The sequence below is a fragment of the Salvelinus alpinus genome, chromosome 9 (genome assembly GCF_045679555.1).
Source record: "Salvelinus alpinus chromosome 9, SLU_Salpinus.1, whole genome shotgun sequence".
Lineage (NCBI taxonomy): Eukaryota > Metazoa > Chordata > Actinopteri > Salmoniformes > Salmonidae > Salvelinus > Salvelinus alpinus.
In genome coordinates, this window is record NC_092094.1 from 52,908,132 (window position 1) to 52,935,931 (window position 27,800).

At 43.0% G+C, this 27,800-nt stretch overlaps 1 protein-coding gene across 2 annotated transcripts; it reads right to left on the bottom strand.

Annotated features, from left to right (window-relative positions):
- Nucleotides 1-137: 137 nt before the first annotated feature.
- Nucleotides 138-27,799, bottom strand: acanb (aggrecan b). Of its 2 annotated transcripts, none has more exons than XM_071326655.1 (18): nt 27,706-27,799; nt 17,856-17,935; nt 17,047-17,430; nt 15,488-15,662; nt 14,818-14,945; nt 11,701-11,994; nt 11,277-11,576; nt 10,911-11,085; nt 10,527-10,654; nt 9,920-10,213; nt 9,688-9,789; nt 8,304-9,461; nt 8,009-8,122; nt 6,078-6,233; nt 5,401-5,483; nt 5,037-5,181; nt 4,489-4,671; nt 138-3,961 (listed from the first exon to the last, which is right to left on the bottom strand). In XM_071326655.1, the coding sequence occupies exons 2-18, from the start codon at nt 17,926-17,928 to the stop codon at nt 3,870-3,872; spliced, it is 3,984 nt and encodes a 1,327-aa protein (XP_071182756.1). In that variant the 5' UTR covers nt 17,929-17,935; nt 27,706-27,799; the 3' UTR covers nt 138-3,869. The 2 variants fall into 2 exon arrangements, with proteins under 2 accessions (XP_071182756.1, XP_071182755.1); XM_071326654.1 differs by having other exon boundaries at nt 6,078-6,236.
- Between the last annotated feature and the right edge of the window lies 1 nt (nt 27,800).

Consider the following 27,800-nt stretch of genomic DNA (forward strand, 5'->3'; position numbering starts at 1 on the left):
AGGTTGCTAGGTGTTGGATTAAGGTTTAAACAATATTGCCATATGATATTCATAGTATACAATGTATAATATGATACATATATATATATATATATATATATACAATACCTAAATCAAAGATAACTTGGATACATTACTGAACAGAAACAGACGATTTCAGATTTTATTTGATACTCGCATCCAAATCCCTTATTAGAATGTCACACACTGTATAAACATTATCACATGTATCTATGTTCTTTGTGCTGAAACACTCATTCAACACGCACACACTCACATACGCACACACACACACACACTTTGTACTCACGTGCATGGGCACACACCCATACTTTCTCTCTTGTGTGTTTGTGTGTGTGTGTGTGTGTGTGTGGGGGGGGTGTATGTGTGTCTGTGTGTGTGTGTGGGGGGGGGGGGGGGTGTCTGTGTGTGTGTCTGTGTGTCTGTGTGTACACGTGTGTGTGACCTCCTTCTGCACTGAGACACCCATAAACCATTCAACCATTCATCAAATGTAGACATCACTTCCAACGTGTGAGACTATTGTGTTGTGTTGAGTGTGTTTGTTGAATGTGCGTGAGTCGGGTGCGAGGGAAGCTTGAGTAGGAACCCCTGCTCCCCAAACGTTAAACATGATTCGACCCAAAAGGATCCTCGTCAACTTAACATATCCTCTAACTCCTCCTCCTCTATCCTTGTGCCTTCACAGCTTGTTGTGCTACTGGTGTCAATTCATTTGTAAGTGCTTCAGTACCAATTCAACCACTCACAATTCCCTTCCTGCACACAAGGGGACTTGGGGTCGTGAATAAGATGAATGGAAAACAAAGGCCCTGTTTATTCATGAATCAGAATGCTTGATATCTGATATCAAAAGTGTCGTTTGAGAGAATTCACAGTGAGAAATGAACAGACAAACATACGCTCATCTGTGTATGAGCGTATGGATTGTAAGGTCACATGGATTGTTGGACGCTAGGCTGTTCCCATAGTGTATGTACAGTAGCCAGCTCTTCTATCATTGTCATGCCGTACATACTCCTCAGCTATAGTCTTATGCCAGAAAATGCAGCTTTCTGCACTTTGTGGTACAAGTTTTTGATAGAAATGGCGGCACCATTGGGAAGACAATGCAGCTACAGTTGTATCGATGGCATTTTCCCCAGATGGTTCTGAAGCGTAGAGATAAAAAAAAAGAGAGCACACGTCCTATCTTTGCCATTGATCGCTTCTGTGACAGCATGGGCGTCGCCATTGAGGACTGTACCTCATTTCTGAAGCTGTCCATTTTCTCTTCTTCATGCTCAAACAGGCTTTGTGGCAAGTGCGCCCTCTACTCATCTCTGTGTTCTGAATTATTTGGTGCCGAAAATAGCCCAAAGATCCTGGATGAGAGCCCAATACTATGCCAGAGTTGGAGGTACTCTGTTCGACATTCCGAAACAGACAAACATTGCTCTGTCTCTTTTCTTCACATATAGGAGTTGTTCCCTATTTGGTCCTAAGGTCCAACACTAGAAAAAAAGCTAATTATCAAACATAAACTAAGAAAAAAAAAATGTGCTTGACTTCAGAGTATCCAGCTGCAATCCTAAACACTTTTTTTTACTTTGTTCTTGACTTTCAGTGTCACTCTAGTGCCTTGGGGAGGGATGTTTCCTTCCCACTCCATTCAGATGGGACTCCCCAAATAAATAATACTATCCAACATCTCTTTGAGTCACACCTTCCATCCTAGTCAGTATAATACACGAGGGACCAAATATTCTCTCTACCACCCAATCAAAAGACTCCAATGGCTGAACACAGCCATAAACCAATGAACCTCTCAAATGATTCTGACACAAGATGAACCTCCCCCATATTCCCCTGTATCAGTGGTTCTCAACCTTTTTTTGCCAACTGCACCCCAAATCACTTACGAAGCACTTTTCTCTCTCTGCGTATTCTGACCTTGAATTTAAGCATGAGAAAAGCACAATATTCACCCTCTAATCGTTCTGGGTAGAGATCCACAGATAAGCCATATTCTGACTTTGACTTAATTCCCTCACCTTTAAGCGTGAGGAAAGCATGAATAAGGTAGAGTGAACCTGCTGGTTCCAAGCATGTACTTCATTTCCCCCCCGATAGAAATAACATCATTCTCCATGCACTGTAATTTTATAAATGGATAAGAGCTATTGATGAGCGCTAGGTAAATGAGTAATCCATTTGGAGAAGGGGATTGTAAATGCACTGCAATTGTTTTAGATGGTTTTTCCTTATGATCTCTGAAAATCAGAAAAAAGTGCTATCTAGAACCTAAAAGGGTTCTTCGGCTGTCCCCATACGAGAACATTTTTGATTCCAGGTAGAACCCTTGGACACCCAAGTTATAGGCTTCTGTATTAAAGGCTTCTGTATGGCTGAACCTACAGAGTTGATGTATGCACTTTAGAATTGTTTAATTATAGCCTATGCCCAGGCTTTTCTCCGTTTTATTAAAAAATATGTATCATGTCATGGTGGGTCAATTAACCTTGTCGGAGTGGGCGCCCTGATTCTAGTTTGTAAGCTAGGCAGTCTACTGCCTGGGAAGGTCTCCCACTCAGAAGTACGAGATGGGGAGGGGGGCGAGGGTAGGATGACCTCAGGTCTCCCCACTGGAAGCCTGACGTAAGGGGACCTCTAACTTTGTACAGTATTAATGCAATTAGTCAAATCAGTCACACTACAAAATGTTACCAAATTAACCACAATTCATTCATAATACTGTGAAGATATAGTTTCACAGACATATTGTTGCATTTTTTTCTGGTTTGTGCGAAATCATTAAGAATAATACAAAACCAGTCTGCACACCACCAAGGTGAATTGGTTTAGTCTTGACTCTTGGTTGACAGTGTTGGGGGATGGGTAATGTATTGATGCTCGAGTGCCAAATCAACACAAATTTCTTTACTGTCTTTGTTACTTATTTTTGATATTTATGAGTCTTATTTTTGTATATATTTTTATATTTATATAGTTTTAAATGTTATGATTATTTGTGTTGTTCCAAATGTGAGAATAAAAATTACAGTCAGTGCAGAATGGTGCTTTTTCGCTCAGGGAGCCATACAAACGGTTCATAACGACTGAACCGTTGTTTTACAGTTCGATGATTAGTAAGGCTTAGGGTAGATTTATAGTACTATTGTTCAACCCCTAGTGTACACTTTTTTCCACCTTCCAATATTTCATGGATTGAACTTGAATATGACAACTTTCAGGATGAATCAAACCAATATATTTTTTTGCGCGTAAGGAAACCACGTCTGCAAACCCCATTACGTACCTTCATAAGGTAAGTCTGAGTACCAACTACTGAGAAGTGCATAGGAAAGGCGTGCACAAGAAAGGCATCGTTTATTACGGCGAAATCAGGTCCATAATGCTCTGCACAAAGTATCCTCTCAAGTATACGTATTCGAGTCTTCCCAAGTACCCCCTGTGGATAGGCCAGGTACCCCCAGAGTTGCTAGTACCCCAGGTTGAGAACCACTGCCCAAATATCCCCCACAAAGGCACAGAGTGACACTCAGAGATCAACATTGTCAGTCGGACTATCAAAATCATGTCTAATGTGCTTTGGTGTTTATAGATATATACACATGATGGGAATCAGGGGTGGAAATGAGGGAATTCAATCATTTTGACATGTACAAATTAGCTATAGGTGAATTCAAGGATTTTTTCATTGGTGGGTTCCCAAAGTAACTTTTCCCCATTTCCACCCCTGGTGGGAACTTTATCTCTTTTGGTCAGGCAAAATTGCATTGAATATCAATGTTTCTTTACAAGAGCGGTCCTTTTGGTTCTCTTTTAGTGTGTCCCTTCAGTCCTGCTTAGAGAAGCTTCCGCCATGACCGACTGTTGGCTGCTTTAGACCGTCTCCTGATGGACCTCTTATGTAGTCTGTTGCTGGGGGTGGCACCAGCTGAGGGAGAGAGAGGCGCATGTTGATGACATCCTTAAAACATTGCTGAATAACCATCAAAGATTAAGGAAATTCCAAAGTGCAGGGGTATTCAAAACTGAGCCTGGAGGTCCGGAGTACTGCTGGGTTTCTCTTCTACCTGATAATTAATTGCACCCACCTCTAAATCAGTCCTTGATTAGAGGGAAAGAATGAAAATCGGCAGTGGAACTTGCTTCGAGACACTCATACCTCGCCTAACTTACTTTAATGTTATTGCCTTGTTTCCCTAGAGATGTCTATATTTCTCAAGTGTGTGAATGTTGTGTCTCTTTTTGTATTCGTACTCTGTAAGTATGTATGATGTAATCTGCAAGGTTAATAGACGCTAATCTCCGAACCCAGGAACCCAGAAACCCAGAAACAATCTATCTAGCTACTCGATTGACTCTGTGGGGGGGGGGGGGGGGGGGGGGGCTGAGGGTTTGAATCTGAGTTGATGGGAGTGGACGAGACACGATGGATTAAACAACGAAGGTTAGACTCACGTCCTATACACTCCACTTGTGGCTCCTCCCACCGCCCGTCGGGAAGGCAGCGTGCAACAGGCGGGTGGCGCCGTGTGAAGCCTGCATCACACTGGTAGAGGACTATAGAGTTGACGGGGTAGCGGTCTCTTAGGCTGCCCATCGGCCTGGCGTTGTTCACCTCAGGGGGGGAGTGGCACACGACTGGGAAGAAAGGGGAAACCAGAGGAGTTGGCGAAGGAAATGATCTCATGAGATCTGTCTGTTTGTTTCCAGCGATGTCGATAAAGTCAGGGTATGAATGACACATTGACTCTTCGTTGTGCCCTACAAATAGCGAGCTGGACCAACAATAATGTTTTTGGGGGTACCAATTTGTTTTAAGACTCACAGTTTCATCTCACTTCAATTAACACCTGATTAACCCTTATTTGTGCATAGTCACCCCCGGACATCCCTATTTTTCAAAAAGCAGGCCTAGTGCTATTTTTCTGTCTTGTTGGCTCAGTCACTGACAGCTGACCCAATTAATGTTCTGTGCCCCCTGACCCTTAACCCCTGCTCCCTACCAGGTTCACTCTTGCAGGTGAAGGGCAGGTGGTAGTTGCAGGGAACATCGTTCCACTGGCCGTTCTCATGCCAAATCATCACGACGCAGTCCTCCCCAGAGTTAAAGTAGTTATCCGGCTGGTTGGGCCTCCAGTTCTCAAATTCCTGCATGCGAAGACGCCAACACGGGACCATTTGATTAGAAAGGAGGATAAAATGGAATGAAGAAGTCAAATGGTAATTTAATATTAATATCAATAATAATAATGTTATATGCAACTAAAAGTAAATTCAAATCTAATTTTAAAAAAAGCAAAGTACAGTAAAGTAAAGTAGGGGACCAGAGTAGGGGATACCTGAACTGGTCGAGAGAAAAAAACTCACCAATGGACTCCCATCTGTCCAGCGGAACTTATTCTGCACGTCCTTGTCATTGAGTCCAATCCACTGATAGTCCTGAGCGTTAGCTAGATGTAAAATATAACATTGAGCTGTCATGTACAGTGTGTATCAGATATGTTCTATGTTTGTGCAAAAAATGTATACACACACACACACACACACACACACACACACACACACACACACACACACACACACACACACACACACACACACACACACACACACACACACACACACACACACACACACACACACACACACACACACACAAACACTTCACAACTAAGACAATAAAGAGTACTTACAAACACAAGCTTGCAAACACACACACACACACACACACACACACACACACACACACACACACACACACACACACACACACACACACACACACACACACACACACACACACACACACACACACACACACACACACACACAAACACTTCACAACTAAGACAATAAAGAGTACTTACAAACACAAGCTTGCAAACACACACACACACACACACACACACACACACACACACACACACACACACACACACACACACACACACACACACACACACACACACACACACACACACACACACACACACACACACACACACACACACACACACACACACACATCCTATATCTATACTCACAGTTGACAAACTCCTGCTCCTGTTGGGAGGTGATGCTGACCAGGTGGGAGTTGAGCTCTTGGCAGCGCTGCTCAGCGTCGGGCCAGGTGTCTCTCTCTAGAAAGTGCATGTAGCAGCTCCCCATGAACTCCACCCAGCCTTCGGCACAGCCCTGCACTGCTGCACACAAACAGATAAATAGACACATTAACACATTTACTGTAGAATGTTGGCTATTTATTTCATTTATACAACCCTCCCCCTCCCCTGTAACCACAGGCGGCGCTACCATAAGGCTAGCTGTAACCATAGACGGCGCTACCATAAGGCTAGCTGTAACCATAGACGGCGCTACCATAAGGCTAGCTGTAACCATAGACGGCGCTACCATAAGGCTAGCTGTAACCACAGGCGGCGCTACCATAAGGCTAGCTGTAACCATAGGCGGCGCTACCATTGTCTTTTGTCACCCAACACAATGCCACAGATGTCTGAAGTTTTGAGGGAGAGTGCAATTTGCATGCTGACTGCACGAATGTCCACCAGAGCTGTTACCATATAATTGAATGTTAATTTCTCTCTCGTTTTAGAGAATTTGTCAGTCCATCCAACCTGCCTCACAACCGCAGACCACGTGTAACCACGCAGGCTCAGGACCTCCACATCCGGCTTCTTCACCTGCGGGATCACCTGAGACCAGTCACCCGGACAGCTGAAGCAACTGAGGAGTATTTCTGTCTGTAATAAAGTCCCTTTGTGTGGAAAAACTAAGTCTGATTGGCTGGACCTGGCTCCCAAGTGGGTGGGCCTATACCCGTTGGCCTACCCATGGCTGCGCCCCTGCCAAGTCATTTGAAATCCATAGATTAGGGCCTAATTAATTTATTGCAATTGACCGATTGCCTTATATGAACTGTAACTCAGTAAAATCGTTGAAATGTTTGCATGTTGCTTTGACTGATTCGTTAATGTTATGCTACTCAAATATACAGAAATAACATACATTTTTCTAAACTATTCCAATCTATTATTTGGACTTGGTTGTTACTGAAATGGTTGTTCCAGTTTAGATGTTTAAGGTAATCTTAGTTTTCCCAACCCTGGTAGTCATTCTGAATGCAGGTTGCAGGTGATTTTTTTTTACTCTAAATGTCAGATTTTGTAACTCTGGCTGGATGCCAATAGGAATTATGCATCACTTTGCAAGCCAGCATAACGTGACTTGCAGGACTCATGTGGACTGTAAACTATGAGTTTCAGGCCACTGTATTTAGTTAAAACGTGGCCCTCAAAATAAGGCCTTATGAAATATGTATTGTTTTGTCTTGAATAATAACATTTGAATGGCAACAAATTAACTTAGTTTCTCAATTGGGGAAGACTGTAAGGGAATGAATGCAACAATCATATCTCTGTCACTAGCAAACACAGTCATGGGTGGTACTGGTAACTCAAATTTAATCGAAAGGCACCCTGGGAAATGTGCAAATAAGGCTTAAAACCCTACAGCAGGGCTATTCAATTCCATTCCTGGAGGGGCCAAAACATTTCTGGTTTTGGATTTTTGTATGGTTTTTCAAAGAACCATCCCATTTATGGTTCTTCAGAGACCCTAAAATGGTTCCCCTATGGTATCGCTCTCAATAACATTACCTTTGTTTTTAAAAGTGTAGATGATCGTTGAGTTGCGAATGTCAGTGAAAGGTCCAGACAGCCATATCACAATTTTTCAAAATATAATCAGGACATAGTTTGAGACTCACGCGCAGCCTATGCTTGTAACGGTATACATTGTGGGACATGGCAACTTTCATTTGCATGTAAACACAAAAATAACAAAAGATTGATAACAGAGACACCGGGAATGTTGAGTGAAATGCCTATGATAGATATGCCGGCTTGTAATCACGTGAATACATCTTGTAACACATAGTGTTGTCACTGACACTCACATGTGCTGCAGTCCTCTCCAGTGAATCCACGTGGGCATTGGCACAAAGCAATGCCATCCTGAACAGAACAGGTGCCCGTGCCACACGGATTAGGCTCACAAAGGTCAGGAGTAGCTAGAAAGAGGCAGGGTCAGAATATAATGGATTGATTAGACAATATGCTTACTAGGGGGCATTGTTCATTAGCTGTTAGCATGTGGTGGATGAAGCAAAGTAAACAATGGCTTATCGTAGATACTATAACCAATGGCCTATAGAACACTTCTATGATCAAATGATCAAATAAGCTTTTTACCGTCAACTACAGCAGGCTCCTCCACCACAACAGGGGTCACCATTGAGATGGCGGTTGCTGTTGTTGGGCTAGAGAAGAATGCAGACGGTGCCGTGACATTGATTGTCTCCGTGGGTCCTTCCAGCCCTTCTTGCTCCTGCCCTTTCTGCTCATGGTCTTCCAGCTCCTGGCCTTCCTCCACCAGGTCCAGGTCGTCCCCTCTTCCCGTGTTTCCCAGATAGGTGATATACTCTGGGTAAGTCATGGTAGACTCAGGGGGCAGCACCACAGACAGGCCTTCTGCGACCGTTGACTCCCCTAGGGAGAGCCCACTGGCTGAGGTGCTCCCTTCATGCTGGCTACTGCCGTCTCCACTGACCTCTACGTAGCCCCGACCCTGCTCCGGACGCCACTGTGTTGTCACCTCCATCATCTCGTCTTCTGTCATGAAGATGACCTCAAGGCCTGAGTGGGATCCGTCACCACTGGATGGGAATCCAGAGCCGCTGTGAAAACCGGAAAGATAACCGGAGCAGAAACTGCTTGGAAAACCGGAGGCGAAGGGCTGGTAGCCAGAAACCTCCTGCTCTCCCGAGGGCTTCTCGGTCAGGTCAATGAGACCTGAATGCTCGAAAGATATGTCAGGAAGTCCGGAGCCAGAAGTGCTGGTCACATCCCCGCTGAAGAAGCCGCCCGATCCGGACACTCCACTGGAGCCACTGACATCCACACCACCTTGTCCAAACTCCTGTCCGGCGGGCTGCTGCTTGGAGATGTCAACCATCTCTCCGTCCACCATGATGATGACAGAGTCCCCGCTACCGCTCAGGTCCCTAGATACCCCACTGCCACTACCGGAGTGGGGAAGGACACCAGACGGTAGCCCACCGCTGAACTCTCCCACCCCCACCCCAGAGCCACTATTCCCAGACCCGGTGTAAGTGACAGTGGTGCTCCCCTCTACTGCCTCCTGTAGACCTCCAGAGCTAGAGCCCTGTCCTGACAAGATGTGCCCACTGCCCTCGGATGTGACTTGGAAGCCAGACCCGGAGCCCTCGCCACTGGCCCCACCAGATGTATCTCCACTACCAGGGGTTCCACTGCCACTACCACTGGTAGAATGCTCAGCTAAGCCTGAACCGGACACATCCACAGATACAGGTGGTACGATGGGGCTCACTGAAAAACCACAGAGAGAGAACAAAGGTAAAAGAACATGTAGTATTAATGCACTTTGACTAGAAAACAGCTTGTGCATTTAGATTTTAACAGAGGTAAACATGCTAGTATGTAATTCTCTTTCACTCTATTGTTACGTTTGGCATGGTCGGCAGGATAAATATACAGGAAATACTAGCAGTGATACAGAAATACCCGTTGACCACTTAATATAGAGATATGTTACCAGGAGTCAATTGGTCCGTTCTGGTTGTCATGTTGATAATTTCCTCCTCGACAACTACAGTAACGTTGAGTCTGGTTTCAGTGTGAATAATCGTAGGTTCAGCTACAAAATAAAGAAAACCAACACAATATCATTTTCATGCTTTTAACAGCAGCTGTATTTGGGCTTGAACAGTTTGAGTTTTAACAGCCACCCTATTGATGACTCTGAACAGATCCAAACTCATACATACCTCTGAAGCAGTATGCGTCGTATCTGGAGTGCTGGTCAGGGTGTCCCGTCTGGTTGGGGAAGGCGTAGATGGTGTGTACCCCAGCCTTGCCTCCTCCACAGTGGGGCCTGGGGTTGTGGATGGGGTAGCGGATGCTGCGGTCCTGCAGCCAGCCTGGACGGCACTTGTCAAAGCCCTGTCTCCAGGCGGCATAGAGCTGCCCTGTGGTGGCTAGCGTGGTGTTGAGCTTCTGACAGTGGGCCACGGCCTCCTTGTAGGAGAAGCTGTCATAGTCGCTGGTGTAGAACAGCTCCCCTGAGAGATGAGGGAGAAGAGAGAGCAGGTGGTTTTACTAGGGGCGACCACATGTCCCGGATTGTGTGGGACAGTCCCGCATCTTGTGCTGCATGCTGCCCCCAAAATATTAATGCAGGCTACACTGTTCTGCGAATGTCATCAATGTCATCAAAATCATCAAGTTTGGGTCACCGCATTTGGATATTTTAAATGTAGAAGAAGAAGAAATCACTCAACATCTGAAGCTAAGCTCTGAAGAAGACGAAGACGAAGACAAAGAAGGAGAAGAAGAAGAGGATGAAGAATAGGGTCCATCCACCATGTCACTGACCCTTGAGGCGGTCCACATAGCAGTAGACATCGTATCGCTCGGTAGCGGGTCTCAGGCCATAGGACCTCACGCCTGGGAGATGCTCCAGGTTCCCTGAGCACTTATCTCTGGGAGACAGGATGGGGTACCTGACCACAGGAGAGAGCAAACTGTCACTATGCAGGTAAGGGTTAAGGTCACGGTTGACGGTTAACGAAGCAGTTCTACTAGGTTCCTCTTTAGGAAAAGAGACTAGAAAGTAAAATTTTGTTTTTCTGTTATCTCAATCAGAGAATTTCTGCAATCATTAGGAAATATGCAGGGAAGGGATTTCTGAAAAAACAGAATTGTGCAACCCTACTGAGAAGGCTACTGGACTACTGAAATATACCCTATCTATCTCACCTGACGGTCTGGTCCCTGAGCCAGCCTGCATCACAGTGGTGGAGCCCTGCCTCGTAGGCTGCCTGGAGCTGCTGAGAGCTGGCGATGACCGCACCCACACTTTGACAGGCCAGCTGGGCCTCCACGAAGGACAGGGCATAGCGACTGGAGCCAGCACGGTAGTGGAACACTACACCTATAGTGAGGGACGGAAGGAGGGAGGAGTAGGAAGAGAGGGAGGTAGAGAGAAAGAAGGGAGATAGGGGAGGGAAGAAACAAACAGAACCAAACACAGAATTTGTGTTATTACGCTTGAAAATGAAAATGGCAACTACGGCAAAATATAAACAATTTCCTCCCTGACGTTGACCAGCACAATCTGCTAACCTGTAGGAGACATGGCAGTGTCATTGTCACGAGGGAACTCGGAGGCCACATTAGGTTTAGCTGTCACCCTGCTGATGATCTCTTCCCCCACAACCGGGGTGACCTTGGCATACGTGTCGCTCACACTGGGGAGGATGGGTAAGGGCAGTTCCATGCTGGTGGTGTCCAGGGGGGCTTGGGTCAGAACCTCCCCTTGTGCCTCAGCCTCAGGGGCGGTGGTACGCCCCAGGTAAACCATGGGGCCAGCTGTGATGGTGGCCACCTCTGGGAACGGGGTGGTCTTGACTTCGCCGTCATCTTCTGTGAAATAGACCATTGGCAGCACAAAAAATTAAAGCCACACTCTGTGTTACTGGAAATCACTGGCTTTAAGACACCCAAATGAAATTCACAATTACACCTTATACACTTTTTTTACACTTACCTTGGTAGCAGATAGCGTCGTAGCGGGAGTCTGGGTAGGGGTAGCCTGTCTGGTTAGGGAACAGGTACACGGTCCTCACTCCAAGTAGTCCTCCACCGCACTGCGGCCTGGCAATGTTGATAGGGTAGCGGACGCTTCTATCTGCCAGCCAGCCCGCGTTGCACACGTCCATGCCAGCCTTCCAGGCCAGGTACAACTGCCCTGTGGTGGCCAGCTTGGCCCCTAGTTTAGCACACTGGTCCATTGCCTGGTAAAAGGCGAACTTCTCCACGGACATGGAGTAGAACACTCTGCCTAAGGGATGATGTAGAGGGGAAAGCAAAGAGTGAGAAACAGAGGCAGGCAGGCAAACTGACAAACAGAAAGTTATCTGTCATGATTTCCGCTTCTTACTTCTCAAGCTAATATAATATATTAGGCTAGCTAGTTGGGTAGCTTTGTATGGCAAGTGCCTCAGCAATCAACATCAAGTTGATGCCCAGCTAACGATTCCAGGGAGAGAGAACGTTTTTGCAATGTTACCCATAATGTTCCCCTAATGTTTGAGTGTCCAGTTTACCGTTAGTCACGGAAACATTATATCTATGCTAGCAAAAACGTTTTGAGAACCTTTTTAGCATGTTTTGGCGTTGGAGTTAGGAAAACATTCCCTTAATGTCAAACAGAATATTCCCAGAGTGTGGTTACCATGTTCTCAGAACATACAATATTAATCTTCTTGCAACGTTTCATGGGACGTTGCAAGAACATTTAGTTTCCTGTTTTCTGAGGGTTAATGGAATATTACATTAACGTCCCTCCAAACATACACAGAACATGGTTGCCAGGTCTCAGAACATACGATATTACTGCTCTGCCATGATCTCAGAACATGAGATATTAATGTTATAGACACGTTTCATGGGAACGCTGCAAGAACATTCATGTGTCCAGTTTTCTGAGGGTTAGGAGAAAATTCCATCAACGTCCCTCCAAACATACACAGAACATGGCTGCCATGTTCTCAGAACATTAGATATTAATGTTCTAGACACGTTCTAGACACCGCAAAAATGCCCCCCCCACCCCCAAAAAATGGTTTCATTAGACGTCACGCCTTGTTATTGTTGCCAAGACAATCAGGGCCACTGATCAATTCATAGCTCTTTATATGTTGACACGCTTAGGGATACTCACACACAGTGCATTTGACATACAGTGTTTTTAACTTACATATTTGACACACATGATTACATTGTGCATGTTCATTTATACAGTAATTATTATTCAATAGTCCTTACCTGGGATTTGAACTCACAAACTCTTGGTTCACAGTAATACTCCAATCTTCCTGCTATGCTACCATGTCCGTGTAAGGTATCAATTAATCAGACTATTCTCTCATCATTGATTTTATTTATTTATTTCAGCAATTTAAGGGCTTTCAGTATAGTTGTCTAATGTTGGTGGGGCATGTAAACCTGTTTTAATGATACTCCTGAATCACTACGATCAATAAAATAGTTTTGCTTGAGTGTGCGGAGCAATTTAACGGAGCGTTTGCTTACCACCCTATTGCTTACAGCGTTATACCTATCAAGTTGTTTCAGATTAGTGCCTGGAGAGGATGGGGTGGGGTTTCTTCTGGACAGGACAGGGCCTAACTATACTGGCCCAATAAGCACATTTCTTAGAGATATCCGTTATTGGGACAGTGGTTAGGGTGTTCGTCATTGGTGCTGGTGGCCTATGTTTTGAGACCCGCTAGGGCAATCACCCTACTCTCACGTTATTAAGATTAAGGCAGCCCTCCGCACCTCTCTGATTCAGAGGGGTTGAGTTCAATGTGGTAGACACATTTCAGTTCAACGCATTCAGTTGTACAACTGACTAGTTATCCCCCTTTCTCTTTCCTTTCTTAGCAAAATATGTTAACGTCATCATTTGGCAAAAAGTTACAACACGCTAACTTGATCTAAGAAACCCTAACCCCTCCTCACTATAAGCACTTCTGTAGATTAAAACAATTGATAGGTGTAAGCAATAGGGTGAATTCACTTTGAAGTAAATCTCTGCCACTTTTAAGAGTACACTCAAGAAAAACGATTTGATTGATCATAGTGATTCAGGAGTATCGTTAAAACAGGTTAACAGGCCCCACCAACATTAGACAACTATACAGAAAGCCCTTAAATTGCTGAAATAAGTCAATAAAATCAAATCAACGATGAGAATAGTCAGATTAACCGACGCCTGACACCATCATGGTGGCATAGTGGGTAGATTGGAGTACTGTGAACCAAGACGTTGTGAGTACAAATCCCAGGTGAGGACATGTTGAATAATAACTCATGTATAAATGAACATGCACAATGTAAATATCTACACCAAATATTCAAGTTGAAAACACTACTGTATGTTAACAGCACTGTGTGTGATTATCCCTAACCTTGCCAACATTTAAAGAGCTATGAATGGATCAGGGGCTCAACAATCAAGGCCTTGATTGGATCGGCAACAGTAATAAGGTGTGACGGGTAATTAAATATTTTTTTGGGGGGAGGGGGGGTGTTTCTTTGGGACCATCAGGTGACGGCTTGTCAACTGATACACCGAAATGTCCCCATGAAACGTGTCTAGAACATTAATATCTTATGTTCTGAGAACATGGCAACCATTTTCTTTGTATTGTTTGGGGGGGGACATTCGTGGAATATTCTACTAACCCTCAGAAAACTGGACACATTAATGTTCTTGCAATGTTCCCATGAAACATGTCTAGAACATTATCTTAAGTTCTGAGAACATTGTAACCATGTTCTGGGTAAGTTCTATTTCACCTGAAAGGAAGGGTCTTTTGGAAACATTCTTCGCACATCACGGGTACATTACACTGAAAACGTTAGTTAATGACCTAATGAGACACTTCAGGGAACATTCTCTAATGTTGTGGGAACGTTTTTGCTGGCTGGGGGTAGCTCATTTTATGCTTTGCATAATACTTTGACTTCAAATGATCATGCCCCTATTTATATGCTATAAATCATTTAACTTAGATGCTTATCTACGTGCAACACAAAACAGCTTGCATAATGACCATGATAGCCATGACAAACTACACTGTTTGTTGTTGAGTACCTGACATCTTCTGTGCGAAGCAGTACACATCATAGGTCTCATTGACCTCTCTCACGCCGTAGGTTCGCACGCCCGGGAACTCATCCTTGTCTCCAAAGCAACCCTCACGAGGCTCATGGATGGGGTACCTTGAGTAGATCATGTGACATGGCAAAGAAAAAAAAGGTGTATACACATTCCAAACCATGGTTTAGAACCCCCATACCCAACTGGCGGACAGCGGTCCAGAGACAGACTTAGAACGGGGTCAACACGGGGATTGTAGAATTGCAGTAAATGAGCTTCAAAACAGAAAGAAAATGCCCCATGCAAAATGTGTAGAATTGCAGTTCTCTCCGCCAACAAAGGGGGTGTGAACAGTTTGGGGTCGCATGGGTTGCGAGTTGGGGGTTTGTTACTACGCCAAAAAATTACAATATCCATCCGTACTTTTGCCACCTAGAAAATTTGTGTGACCGGACCTTCTCAAACAGTACTTGAGTATCCCTCGTCTAGAACAACATTTCACATCCCCACAAAACCCTTCAGGTTAGTTCATGTCTACAGTATATCCACAGGAAAACATCAAAGATGGCTTCCCTAAAACAAGTATGACTGACAATAGTGCACACTGGCTTACCTAAAACAGTCATGACAGATAACGGTTCACAGTTTAGTACGTCAGAATTACCTGACTGTTTGGTCAGATAGCCAACCGGCGTCACATTGGTGGAAGCCATCGTCAAAGGCAGCCTGTAGCTGGGCTGGGGTGGCGATGGTGGCACTGTTCTGGATACAGGCAGCCTTGGCCCTCTCAAAGTTCAGAGTGTAGCGTGTAGAGATGGCTCGGTAGTGGAACACAATACCTGGGAAGGAGAGAACAAATTGCCCTCACTGTATTATTATTGATTATTATACCATTTCAGAGGGTAGGCTAGTGTATATATGAGGAAGAGTATTCGGTGCTATAGAAGGGATATTTCACTCCAAAAATATAATATAATTTTCAAAACTAAAAAGTTATTGGGAGAGGGCGCGCGCTTACTAATTTTGCTTTCCTATTAAACATACTACTTTCCGTATGCAATATTATAATTTATTTACATTTTAGAGTACCTGAGTATTAAATAGAAACGTCGTTTGACTTGTTTGGAAGAAGTTTAGCGGTAGCTTTTTGGACTCTTTTGTCTGTATGTTGAACGAGTGGATTAGCGAAATCGATGGCGCCAACTAAACTGACTTTTTGGGATATAAAGAAGGATTTTATCTAACAAAACGACCATTCATGTTTAGCTGGGACCCTTGGGATTGCAAACAGAGGAAGATCTTCAAAAGTAAGTGATTTATTTATTTGTGATTTTATGAAGCCTGTGCTGGTTGAAAAATAAAATATGTTGATGTTGGGCGCCGTCCTCAGACAATCGCATGGTATGCTTTCGCCTATTGTAAATCAGACAACGCAGTTAGATTAACAAGAATTTAAGTTTTTAAATGTTTAAGATAGTTGTATGTTCATGAATGTTTAATATTACCATTATTTATTTGAATTCTCCAATTTCACCGGATGTTGTACCTAATATAGGTTAATTACAAATCAGAAATGTCTAACACATCATTGTGATCTCTACAGCGCTGTTGGCTGGTCGTCATTGACCTTGCGTAGGCTTAAACACTGGTATACACTGATTTATAAGGCCATATTGGGTAAAATGAAATTTTATCTCTGTTCTTTTTTAGTCAGGTCAGTAAATAAATATCAATTACGTTCCCACTCTGATTTGCTTCTAACAGTACCAAAAATTAGAACAGGTCATGGTAGAAATAGTTTTAGTTACTTAGCACCGTGGTCCTGGAATTCTCTCCTGAACATTTTAAAATGTGATTATCTAGTTTCGTTGGTGGAGTTTAAACACTTGATCGATGTATATATCATAGAAGAGTGTAATTGTTTTTAGGCCAGCTGTTTTTGTCAAGATGTTTGTATTTTTAATGTAATATGTAATTTTTGTACTGTATGTGTGTTTATAGTTTTGTTTAATGTTGTGTTAGTGTATGTAAGTTGTTTTGTCTGGAACGTTATTCCCCCTGCTGCTATTGGACCAGGTCTCTCTTGGAAAATATATATTATCTCAATGAGAAAAAACCTGTATAAATAAAGGTAAAAAAAAGAAAAAAGGTACCTATACCTAATAGCTTGAGATCATACCTACAAAATGCATTCAGAGCCTGTAGTTACACTCCACGTCATACCTTGAACCTGGATGTCCACTGAGTCATAGTTTTCCTCGATGCCGTGCATGACCTCACAGCGGTATGTGCCTGAGTCCTTGGAGCGCAGCTCCGTGATCTCTATGGTGATGTCGGTGGGCACCAGTGGGTAGTTGGCCATGGTGACCCGGTCTAGGTACTCTGTCTCCACGTGAACTTTGCCCTCCGACGCCACCAGGATGAGGGTGGCCTTGCCCTTGGTGATGTATGTCCACTTGATGCGGTGGGACAGGGGGTTGACAGTGGGCATGCCCGGGTGGTTGATCGGGTTGTCGTGGAAGTAGCAGGGCACCACCACCTTGGTGCCCATCAGAGGGCGCAGTGGCACGTCCATGGGGATGCTGACACTCAAGGTACTGTCGAGATCTGGGGAGGATAGTATGAGATTTATTTTTACGTTATATTAGTAGATCATGTAGGGAAGATGTTGCCCTACAGTAAAGTGGATTAAATTCATGTCACCTGCCTGCATTATTCCAAACCCTATTTTAAGAGACTATAAAACACTTTTACTTTTGCATTTGGTTTCAGCGGTGGGATACACATACTGCATATAACAGAGGCCCTGTTTGAATAGCTAAAACTGTGTTCTTCCCTATTTGAACGCAATTCATCCTTCCCTATGTCCTGTTGATTGGATTTGATTGGATGAAACCAGTGGAGTGGAAAGCTTGCATACACCTATTCATGTTAGATCAGTGATTACTTCAAGGAAAGGAGAAAGGAACAATGCTTTTTTCATAGTATTTGAATTGGGCCGGTGAACCATAGTGATGTAATATAACACATACCGCTAGGGTCTTCAAATGATATTGTTGAGGTGACGAAGGGCAGAGACACACACAGTAGGAGCAAGGTGATCATGGTTTACCTGTAATGGAAGAAAAAACAGTGAAAAAAATGTCTGTCTTGTCAGATTTGGTGAGGTACTGTAATTTAGCCTGGTCAATCAGACTGAGCTCTCGTTTTGGTTGACCAGGCTGACTGTAAACGACACAACGGCCTCACGTTTTTTTAATGGGTTTCAATGGTGTGTAAAAAGCCTCATTAGACCACAAACGGTTGCTGTTCTCTGTTTAGCCAGGTGGTAGAAGCACATGGCTGTACTCGTTTATATCTACTAGATGATTGTGATTGAGATCGAACTTTACTTTACGGTGACCTTGCAGTGATTTCTCTCTTACCTGATTCTATTTTACATTTAAGCTTCAACAGAATACACATTCCCACATTTATTTTGTGTCCTGTGCTGGGTTGACTTTCGCCAGGCAACATCTATTTAAATAATTCCAACTTGTCTGGTGTGAAAGGTTTTACCAGATAGTTTATTTACATGTATTCTTCAGTACAACACAGCTACTTTTCTCCTTAGTGCCACCATATTCACACAGGCTAACTGCTACTATATATCAGCATGGGCTGGTTGTACTGTGCTCTACCAGTGGAAACAGCATGTCAAAAATCACTTCCCCATTCTCAAATACCACTCACATGTTCATCAATGAATAAAACCCCTCTTTCCCTGGCACAGGAAATGTTCTCAGCGGAAAAATAGAATTTCCAATGTATACAGCATGGGAAGTCTTTATACAGTAGCTTATAGGAAAAGGGAAAAAACGTGATTCATTCAACCCGACGCGTCCAATTTGTGTTTTTTTTACAGGAAAAAATGAAATACTCAATCAGGGTAGTTTTCCAGCGGTTCTCAGATACTGGCCCTTTCAGTGTATAGTAGTGTCTCTGCCTCCAGTCACTTCCTCTCTGGCTAGTGGAGAGTTTGTGTGTGTGTGTGTGTGTGTGTGTGTGCATGTGCGTGTGCACGTCTGTGTGTGAATAAAAGCTGCCTTGATGATGGATAAAAGCATGGTTACATGGTTATTCCACATGGGCAGGGATGTTACTGGTCACTTCAGCTGGGATGCCTGGTGGCCTAATGGGTCACTGGGTGTGATCCTGCTCTTCTATGTCCAGGGGGTAAATAAGGTAGAGGACAACCTTCCCCAAAATGTGAGGGATGAGAGTGGACACTATAAGATGTATTAACTCCTGAGTCTGTTATGCCATTTAGCTCTGCTAAAGGATTGTACCCAGACTTTCTCATCTCCTTCAGCACACGACACAATACAATCATCTTGATCTGCTTGGGTGACAGAAAGGGCTAGTCAAAGGCTGTAGATATCAGATAGGCATTTAGAGGTCATGGAACGACTGTGTGTTAAAGCTTACAGTAGGCAGAGATGGCGTCAAGACCAGAACTCTCAAGGCCCAGATCCATACCTGCATTAGAGTACGGTAAAAACCTAAAGTGTTACCAATGGTTGCGAAGTGTTACCAATAGTTGCCAAATGTTACCAATGGTTTCCTACTCTTGAATAGCTCTTTGAGAGAGTGAGCCACTGTAACCCAGGTTTATTTCTTCTCTGCTTTCCACCACAGCTTTACTGTACCTTCATTGTGTTACATTTTGAGGGGCCCATGCAGTCCAGCAACCCTTTGATAGATTACAAACTAGACTCATTCCAACATCCAGACACAGATGGACTCTACCCTACAAGGAGATTACATCATATCTGTTCTTCTTCATCTCAGTCCTGGGTTGAGTTCATTAGGCACCAAACGAAAGAATGCGGACTGAAATATGGAGGGACTACCGGGACTTGTCCAATCATCAATCATTTTAATATTTCTTTGCAATGTTTAAAAAAATATTACCTGCCCTAATGAACACTACCCTGAGGTAAATGAAAGACTACAGAGGGAGGCCAGAGGAATTCAGAGGCCAGTAAAGTCAGTCTCCCAAGTTCAAAGTTCAAAAGTCATTCCACCCAAGTGTATCACAAGTAGGTTTGACTCTGCTCACACGCAGTCATATACACACAAACATAAATCCACACTGGGGTCACACGCCTAGACAAGTTCACTCACTCACTCTCTCACACTCTCTCACACACACACACACAGACACACAAAAAGAGAGGCTTGGGTCACACGCCTAGACAAGTTCACACACGTGTGTGAGAGCAGACCTGCATTCTCTAAGTTTCACAATCTCAGGAAATACAGCTCCAAAATTTGCTGTCAGAGATCTAACTGGGTGGATCAGCTCAGTTATATTTGTGAGGAAACACTAAATGGCACATGCACATGAAATTGCATATCATCAGAACTGTAGAACTTCCAGCTAAATCATAAAATTAGCTATATTCTTCATAACTCCTCTTAGGGCTGGATTCAATCTGTATTTAGTATGGCAGGTAACTCCATTTTAATTCAATCACTTTTTGATAGCATCCCTTTTCATTTAAACAAAACATTCCATACAGTACATGTTTGCCCATTGAAGAAGTATTCAGAAAGGGAGTTTTTGGAACTGAACGCCAAAACATTTAGGAGATAGAGGTGCTCAAAGTTGACCAATTTTGCACACCCCACCATACCATGAGACATCCATGTCTTCCTTACTGGAAAAGATAAACGGTTGAGTTTGATATCGTTAAAAAGCATACAGAGTTGTCAAACTATTTCATAATTTCTTTAAAAAAATTGTTTTAATGTAAATGATTTTGTCATATTCGCTTAGATCGTACTTTACATCATCTGAGGTTGTGTTGTTCCCGCCATCGGTTGAGACGCAACATTCTCTTGAATGCAGGGTTGGTGTCCTTTCATTGATAGAAATATAATTCATAGAATGGACCTATCCCTTCAGACCACTGCAATTTAGCTGGTACTCCAATTAAAATTTAAATTGAACTTACATTTTAAGTTCTAATTACTACCACAAACATTGCCGCCGGTCCACCCACCGTTGAATGTCAACTCAAATTGTTGTTTTTATTCTATGATCTATGTTTCTATGATTTCAAAAGCTTTCTGGTGGAGGATTGACAGTATAATTTAAAACAACTGATATTACCATTCAAGTTAACATTCTCTAATGTGTGGACCTCCAACCATCTTTGTGGTACCATTCGAAAGTTGATGTTTTAATTGTATTCCCATTTTAGTACATTTATCAGCCAAAACATGACACCCCACTCTGTATTCAAGAGCCTATTGTGTCTCAACTGATGGTGGGAAAAACACAAAAACCTCAGATGATGTAAAATAGGGTCTAAGCTACAAAATATGTGAATACACGTGTTTTAGATAATTGACATTAAAGGAAAAAAGGACATTTCAACAGCAACAAAAAAATCTAGAAATTCTAAAACAGTTTGTCAACCCTGTTGGTAAGCATATAAATTAGATCAATCTCAACCATTTGTCTTTTCCAGTGATGAAGACATATGGTGAAGACAGTGATGAAGACATATGGTGTGGTATGCAAAATAGTTTAATAATTATAAATCCTCTTGGCGCACGGATCCCTTTAGCGGGATCATTTTTGTAAACAGCCGCTGAATTGCGGAGCCCCAAATTCCCCCCAAAATACTAAAAATATTGTACATTTTTTGTTTGTTGTTAATCCACCTATCGTGTCAGATTTTGAAAATGTGCTTTACAGCGAAAGCAATCCAAGCGTTTGTGAGTTTATCAATCACTAGACAAAACAGTAAGAACAGCTAGCCGCAAATTAGCTTGGTCACGAAAGTCAGAAAAGCAATACAATTAATCGCTTACCTTTGATGATCTTTGGATGTTTGCACTCAGTTACACAATAAATGTTATTTTTGTTCGATAAAGATTATTTTTATAACCAAAAACCTCCATTTGGTTTGCGCGTTATGTTCAAAAAACCACAGGCTCATGCCGGTCCTGAAGGGCAGACGAAAATTCCAAAAAGTATCCATAATGTTCGTAGAAACATGTCAAACGTTTTTTATAATCAATCCTCAGGTTGTTTTTAACATACATAATCGATAATATTTCAACCGGACGGTAAACTATTCAATACTACGCATGAACTAATCAAAGGACACGCAGCGTTTTGATAAATCTCACTCATTTTTCAAAATAAAAGCTTGAAACTATATCTAAAGCCTGGTCACAGCCTGAGGAAGCCATTGGAAAAGGAATCTGGTTGATACCCCTTTAAATGGAGGATGGGCAGGCAATGGAACAGGGATTTTTCCAAATAAAAGGCACTTCCGGGTTGGATTTCCTCAGGTTTTCGCCTGCAAAATCAGTTCTGTTATACTCACAGACAATATTTTGACAGTTTTGGAAACTTTAGAGTGTGTTCTATCCTAATCTGTCAATTATATGCATATTCTAGCATCTGAGCCTGAGAAATAGTCAGTTTACCTTGGGAACGTTATTTTTCCAAACATAAAAATAGTGCCCCCTAGCTTAAAGAGGTTCTTTGAGCACCTTCATCTCTTGAATGTTTTGGCATTCAGGTCTAAAAAGTCACTGTCTGAGCACTTCTACAATGGAAAAATATGCATGAAAGGTTTCGTTCAAGTCAAAAGGGGTGCTGTCAAAAAAAAATGGAATTCAAATTAATTTACCCTCGTGGAAGATCTGCGTTATAGCTCGATGGACAGTTAAAGGCAATGTTCCCACGTTCGCGGAAACTGCATTTGTTGGCTCAATCGGAAATTTCCTTTACATTTTAACGTGGATCTTTCGTGATATTACTTTGAATCCAGCCCTTAGTTAGGACAGCGACTTTTTCTGGAACTCTCAAAATCTTCAATCTATCTAGGACCTTCTTTGAAAATCTAGAAGGAGAAGGGCTTTGTCTGCCTGATATAAAGAGGGACTTTATGAAGTGTTCGAATAATCCAATGATTTGATCCCAGCATTCCAACTGAGCTGGATGTAGTTCTAAACTTTGATTTGAATGCATGTACCACACAACTAGTAGCTAAGGCAACGTTGACCATAACGCTAAGTTCACAAAAGGGAGTCCTTTCAAGAATGAATTTGATGAATATCCCTCCCTGAAGAACTAGCTGCTCCCTAACACAGTTGCCATATATAAATATTCAGCATGGCCAACCAAAACCTTATCCCTGGGTTTACTGTAGCATACTACTCTATCTCTCTACAGGTAGCCAATAAATCCACATGCTCTTTCAAGGCATCAATTAAAACCTTGCCATCCTCCAACCTTCACAATCTACACTCCCATTGTGAGCCAGCCAAGTCTGGAGCGGCCGCCGTATAGGTCTTCTACCCCTTCTACAGTATGTCCATTCAGCCAGTGTGGTATGTTCCGTTCCCCATTGAGGTGGAGGCCAATAAGGCCCTGGTCTGTTCCTGCCGTGGTGGAGCCCTGTGAATTTGGATGAATGCAGGACCCTGGGAGGGTGTTGGAAGCCAAGATAAACACAGGGCTGTGGGGGCTGTATTCCTAAGGAGGCCCTTAAACCCGCCTGGTTCTCTGGAGACCACGGGCACCATAACAGAGTGGACATTGACAACAGAGGCCCTCAGAGAGGTAAGGGAGCAGGGGGCTGGGAAACATGCCCATTGCCCATCATAGACCTGTATATAAAATATTGTTGAAACAATTGATTTTCAGGACAAACTCTTAAAATGAATGATCAAGGAAAACAAAATATGTATGTGAATATTCTAAGTTATTATATTTCATCACTTTTTCAAAATTCAAAATGGGGAAAATACAACATTTCCCAGAATGCATTAGTTTAACCCTGAAGTTTACCCTGAGGTCTTCAAAAATAAGCCAAACAAATGAATATAAAGATCTATGAATATATTTGACTATTCTAAGCACTTAGGTTAAAAGAGTATATGAACATTGTTTCCAGAGAAAAGTGATATATTCTTTGGTATCTGGAAGAGTGACCTGTCAGAATCAATAAAAATCTCATGTTCTATGACTGGGTGGAATTTTCTTTAAATTGCACTAAATTAAATGCTACTTCCTGCCACTCAAACTCAAATTCAATTAGAATTTCAACTCATGAGTTGGACACACACACCCAATGTGTCCAAACAAATTGGGCATCATTCTATGTATAACAGCATGCAAAATCAAGGAGCTAGATAGGAAGACCAGAGAGTAATAAAACAGTCTTGGTTAACTGAGGAGCATAAGGTGCATGTGTACAGTACATAGGTGTGCATGTACTGTATACACACAGATGGACACATAGATATATACGTGCATTTGCAAATACACACATGCACTCGTGCATGAGCAAACACACGCATGCACATGCACTCGTGCATGAGCAAACACACGCATGCACATGCGTGTCATACACACGCCCACAGTAAACATTATATAGTAGCATATATTTTCTGATTCATGGTTAGGAACAATAGATCATTCATGTCGTGTCTTAAAAAAGCATTACTTTTACGAATGTGTCGGGGATAAAGAGACTGTCCATAGTTGTCCTGATCATTTCCCTTTCTGTAGAAATTCTCATAACCAAACTACTGTATGTATTGATTAAAACTGTTCAAACTACGGCACAGTGTATTCCTAAACTGTTATCAAATCAATCAAATGTTATATGTCCACAGAGCTGAATACAAAAGTTGTAGACCTTACAGTGCAAAGCTTACTTACAAGTCCTTAACCAGCAATGCAGTTTTAAGAAAAATAAGTGGTAAGTAAAAAATAGATAAGTAAAAAATCTAAAATAAAGTAACAAATAATTAAAGACCAGCAGTAAAATAACAGTAGTGAGGCTAGATACAGGGGGTACCGGTACAGTCAATGTGCGGGAGCACCGGTTAGTCGAGGTAATTGAGGTAATATGTACATGTAGGTAGAGTTACTATGCATAGATAATAAACAGAGAGTAGCAGCAACGTAAAAGAGGGGGGAAATGCAAATAGTCTAGGTAGCCATTTGATTAGCTGTTCCGGAGTCTTATGGCTTGGGGGTAGAAGCTGTTAAGAAGCCTTTTGGACCTTGACTTGGTGCGCCGGTACCGCTTGCCGTGCAGTAGCAGAGAGAACAGTCTATGACTAGGGTGGCTGGAGTCTTTTTTTTTACGGCCTTCCTCTGACACCGCCTGGTATAGAGGTCCTGGATGGCAGGAAGTTTGGCCCCAGTGATGTACTGGGCCGTACGCACTACCCTCTGTAGTGCCTTGCGGTCAGAGGCCGGGCATGCTCTCGATGCTCTCAGGATGCTCTCGATGGTGCAGCTGTAGAACTTTTTGAGGATCTGAGTACCCATGCCAAATCTTTTCAGTCTCCTGAGGGGGAATAGGCTTTGTTGTGCCTTCTTTATGACTGTCTTGGTATGTTTGGACCATGATAGTTTGTTGGTGATGTGGACACCAAGGAACTTGAAGCTCTTAACCTACTCCACTACAGACCCGTCGATGAGAATGGGGGCGTGCTCGGTCCTCCTTTTCCTGTAGTCCACAATCATCTCCTTTGTCTTGATCACGTTGAGGGAGAGGTTGTTATCCTAGCACCACACGGCCTGGTCTCTGACCTCCTCCCTATAGGCTGTCTCGTCAATGATCAGGCCTACCACTGTTGTGTCATCGGCAAATTGATGATGGTGTTGGAGTCGTGCCTGGCCATGCAGTCATGAGTGAACAGGGAGTACAGGAGGGGACTGAGCACGCACCCCTGAGGGGCCCCCGTGTTGAGCATCAGCATGGCGGATGTGTTGTTCCCTACCCTTACCACCTGGGGGCGACCCATCAGGAAGTCCAGGATCCAATTGCAGAGGGAGGTGTTTAGTCCCAGGGTCCTTAGCTTAGTGATGAGCTTTGAGGGCACTATGGTGTTGAACTGTAGTCAAGCTCAAGCTGTAGTCAATGAATAGCATTCTCACATAGGTGTTCCTTTTGTCCAGGTGGGAAAGGGCAGTGTGGAGTACAATAGAGATTGCATCATCTGTGGATCTGTTGGGGCGGTATGCAAATTGGAGTGGGTCTAGGGTTTCTGGGATGATGGTGTTGATGTGAGCTATGATCAGCCTTTCATAGCACTTCATGGCTACAGACGTGAGTGCTACTATGGCACAGTGCATTCTAAATCTGTTCAAACTACGGCACAGTGCATTCTAAATCTGTTCAAACTACGGCACAGTGCATTCTAAATCTGTTCAAACTACGGCACAGTGCATTCTAAATCTGTTCAAACTACGGCACAGTGCATTCTAAATCTGTTCAAACTACGGCACAGTGCATTCTAAATCTGTTCAAACTACGGCACAGTGCATTCTAAATCTGTTCAAACTACGGCACAGTGCATTCTAAATCTGTTCAAACTACGGCACAGTGCATTCTAAATCTGTTCAAACTACGGCACAGTGCATTCTAAATCTGTTCAAACTACGGCACAGTGCATTCTAAATCTGTTCAAACTACGGCACAGTGCATTCTAAATCTGTTCAAACTACGGCACAGTGTATTCTAAAACTGTTCAAACTACGGCACAGTGCATTCTAAGACTTCCAACAGCTGAATACTGTAGGCAGCCCTAGCTGATACATGCAATACATGCTGAAAACTGCAACTAACAATTCAGTTCAACCTATACATTTTCAATAAAATCAAAAAATATTAAAATCAGACAGACATCTTTGGGACACATCCTCTCAAAGAAAGATCCAAATCCTTCGTTGAATGTATAGTATTACTCGAACAAATCAAAATTTGGCTGCCTTCTGCCTCTGTCAGAAATGACATAGGACTGTGTTGGGTAGGAAAGGGTGTTCAGCCGTAACAGTTACCCTCTAACCCAGGGGTGTGCAATTCCAGTCCACGTGGGCCTGTTTGGTGTCAGAGTTTTGCCCCAGCCCCAGCTAACACACCTGACTCCAATAATCACCTAATCATGATCTTCAGTTTAGAATGCAATTTGATTAATCAGCTCTGTTTGCTAGGGATGGAGAAAGAGTGTGACACCAATCAGGCCCCCGAGGACTGGAATAGCCCACCCCTGCTCTAACCCCAACTGGTATAGTAGCCAGGAAACACACTGGCCAGTGGCATCATGCTCATGCTCACTGCCCCTGAACAAGGCAGTTAACACACTGTTCCTAGGACATTGAAAATAAGAATTTGTTCTTAACTGACTTGCCTAGTTAAATGAAGGTAAAATAAATAAAATTAAAAAATTGTCATGCCATGCCCGCAACATGTGCCCCCTCAGTTTTATCCATGTATACACTGAAAAAATACAGAAGATATTGTTTCGTTTGCACAAAATTCACTGACACTGACTATGTGAGTGACAGCAGGGACAGTCAAGTCAGCACAACAAAGCACACTAAGCAAAAGGAAAAAACAACATAGAATGTAAAAGTTTGAGTGACAAGAATCTCAGAATTTCACTGCAGTTCCATGTTATGAAATAGATTGAGCTGCAGGAAAACTTCTGAATTCTGATAAGCTATGTACAAGTTTTTATTACACAGCTCATCAGCTTAAAAAAACGATTTACTCTCTAAAAGCTTTAAAACATGAAAACAAAATGCCTTTATCTATATTTTCTAGGTGTTACTGAGGCCAAGGTACATTTTATTCGGTCCAGCACTCTCATCCCCTCTTACTAGCAGCACTGGAAGCTGCCCAGTACCGATGTACCAAAACTTTACCTTGCCACTGTCCTCCAAGCCAAGGATAAACGTCAAGTTATCAAGAGGCCAAATTGTGCCTCTTGAACAGGATATGTTTTAACGCAGTATTCTTGTCCCTGAATGGATTGGTACTGTATAATGCACTCCTGTAGTAAGTAGTAACGTACCGTTGATGCGTCGTGACTCTAACCTGTGAGCCAAATCCTTCTGTGTTCTGACTGTGTGCTGCTCCCAGATGTGCTGGGAGTAGAAAGAAGCTTTA

Coding starts and splice junctions, on each gene's coding strand:
- acanb (XM_071326654.1), bottom strand. CDS start 17,928: ATGATCACCTTGCTCCTACTGTGTGTGTCTCTGCCCTTCGTCACCTCA. Junction 9,462..9,687: donor AACGGACCAATTGACTCCTG/GTAACATATCTC, acceptor GTGGTTTTTCAG/TGAGCCCCATCGTACCACCT. Junction 8,123..8,303: donor GGAGCCTGCTGTAGTTGACG/GTAAAAAGCTTA, acceptor GCCTCTTTCTAG/CTACTCCTGACCTTTGTGAG.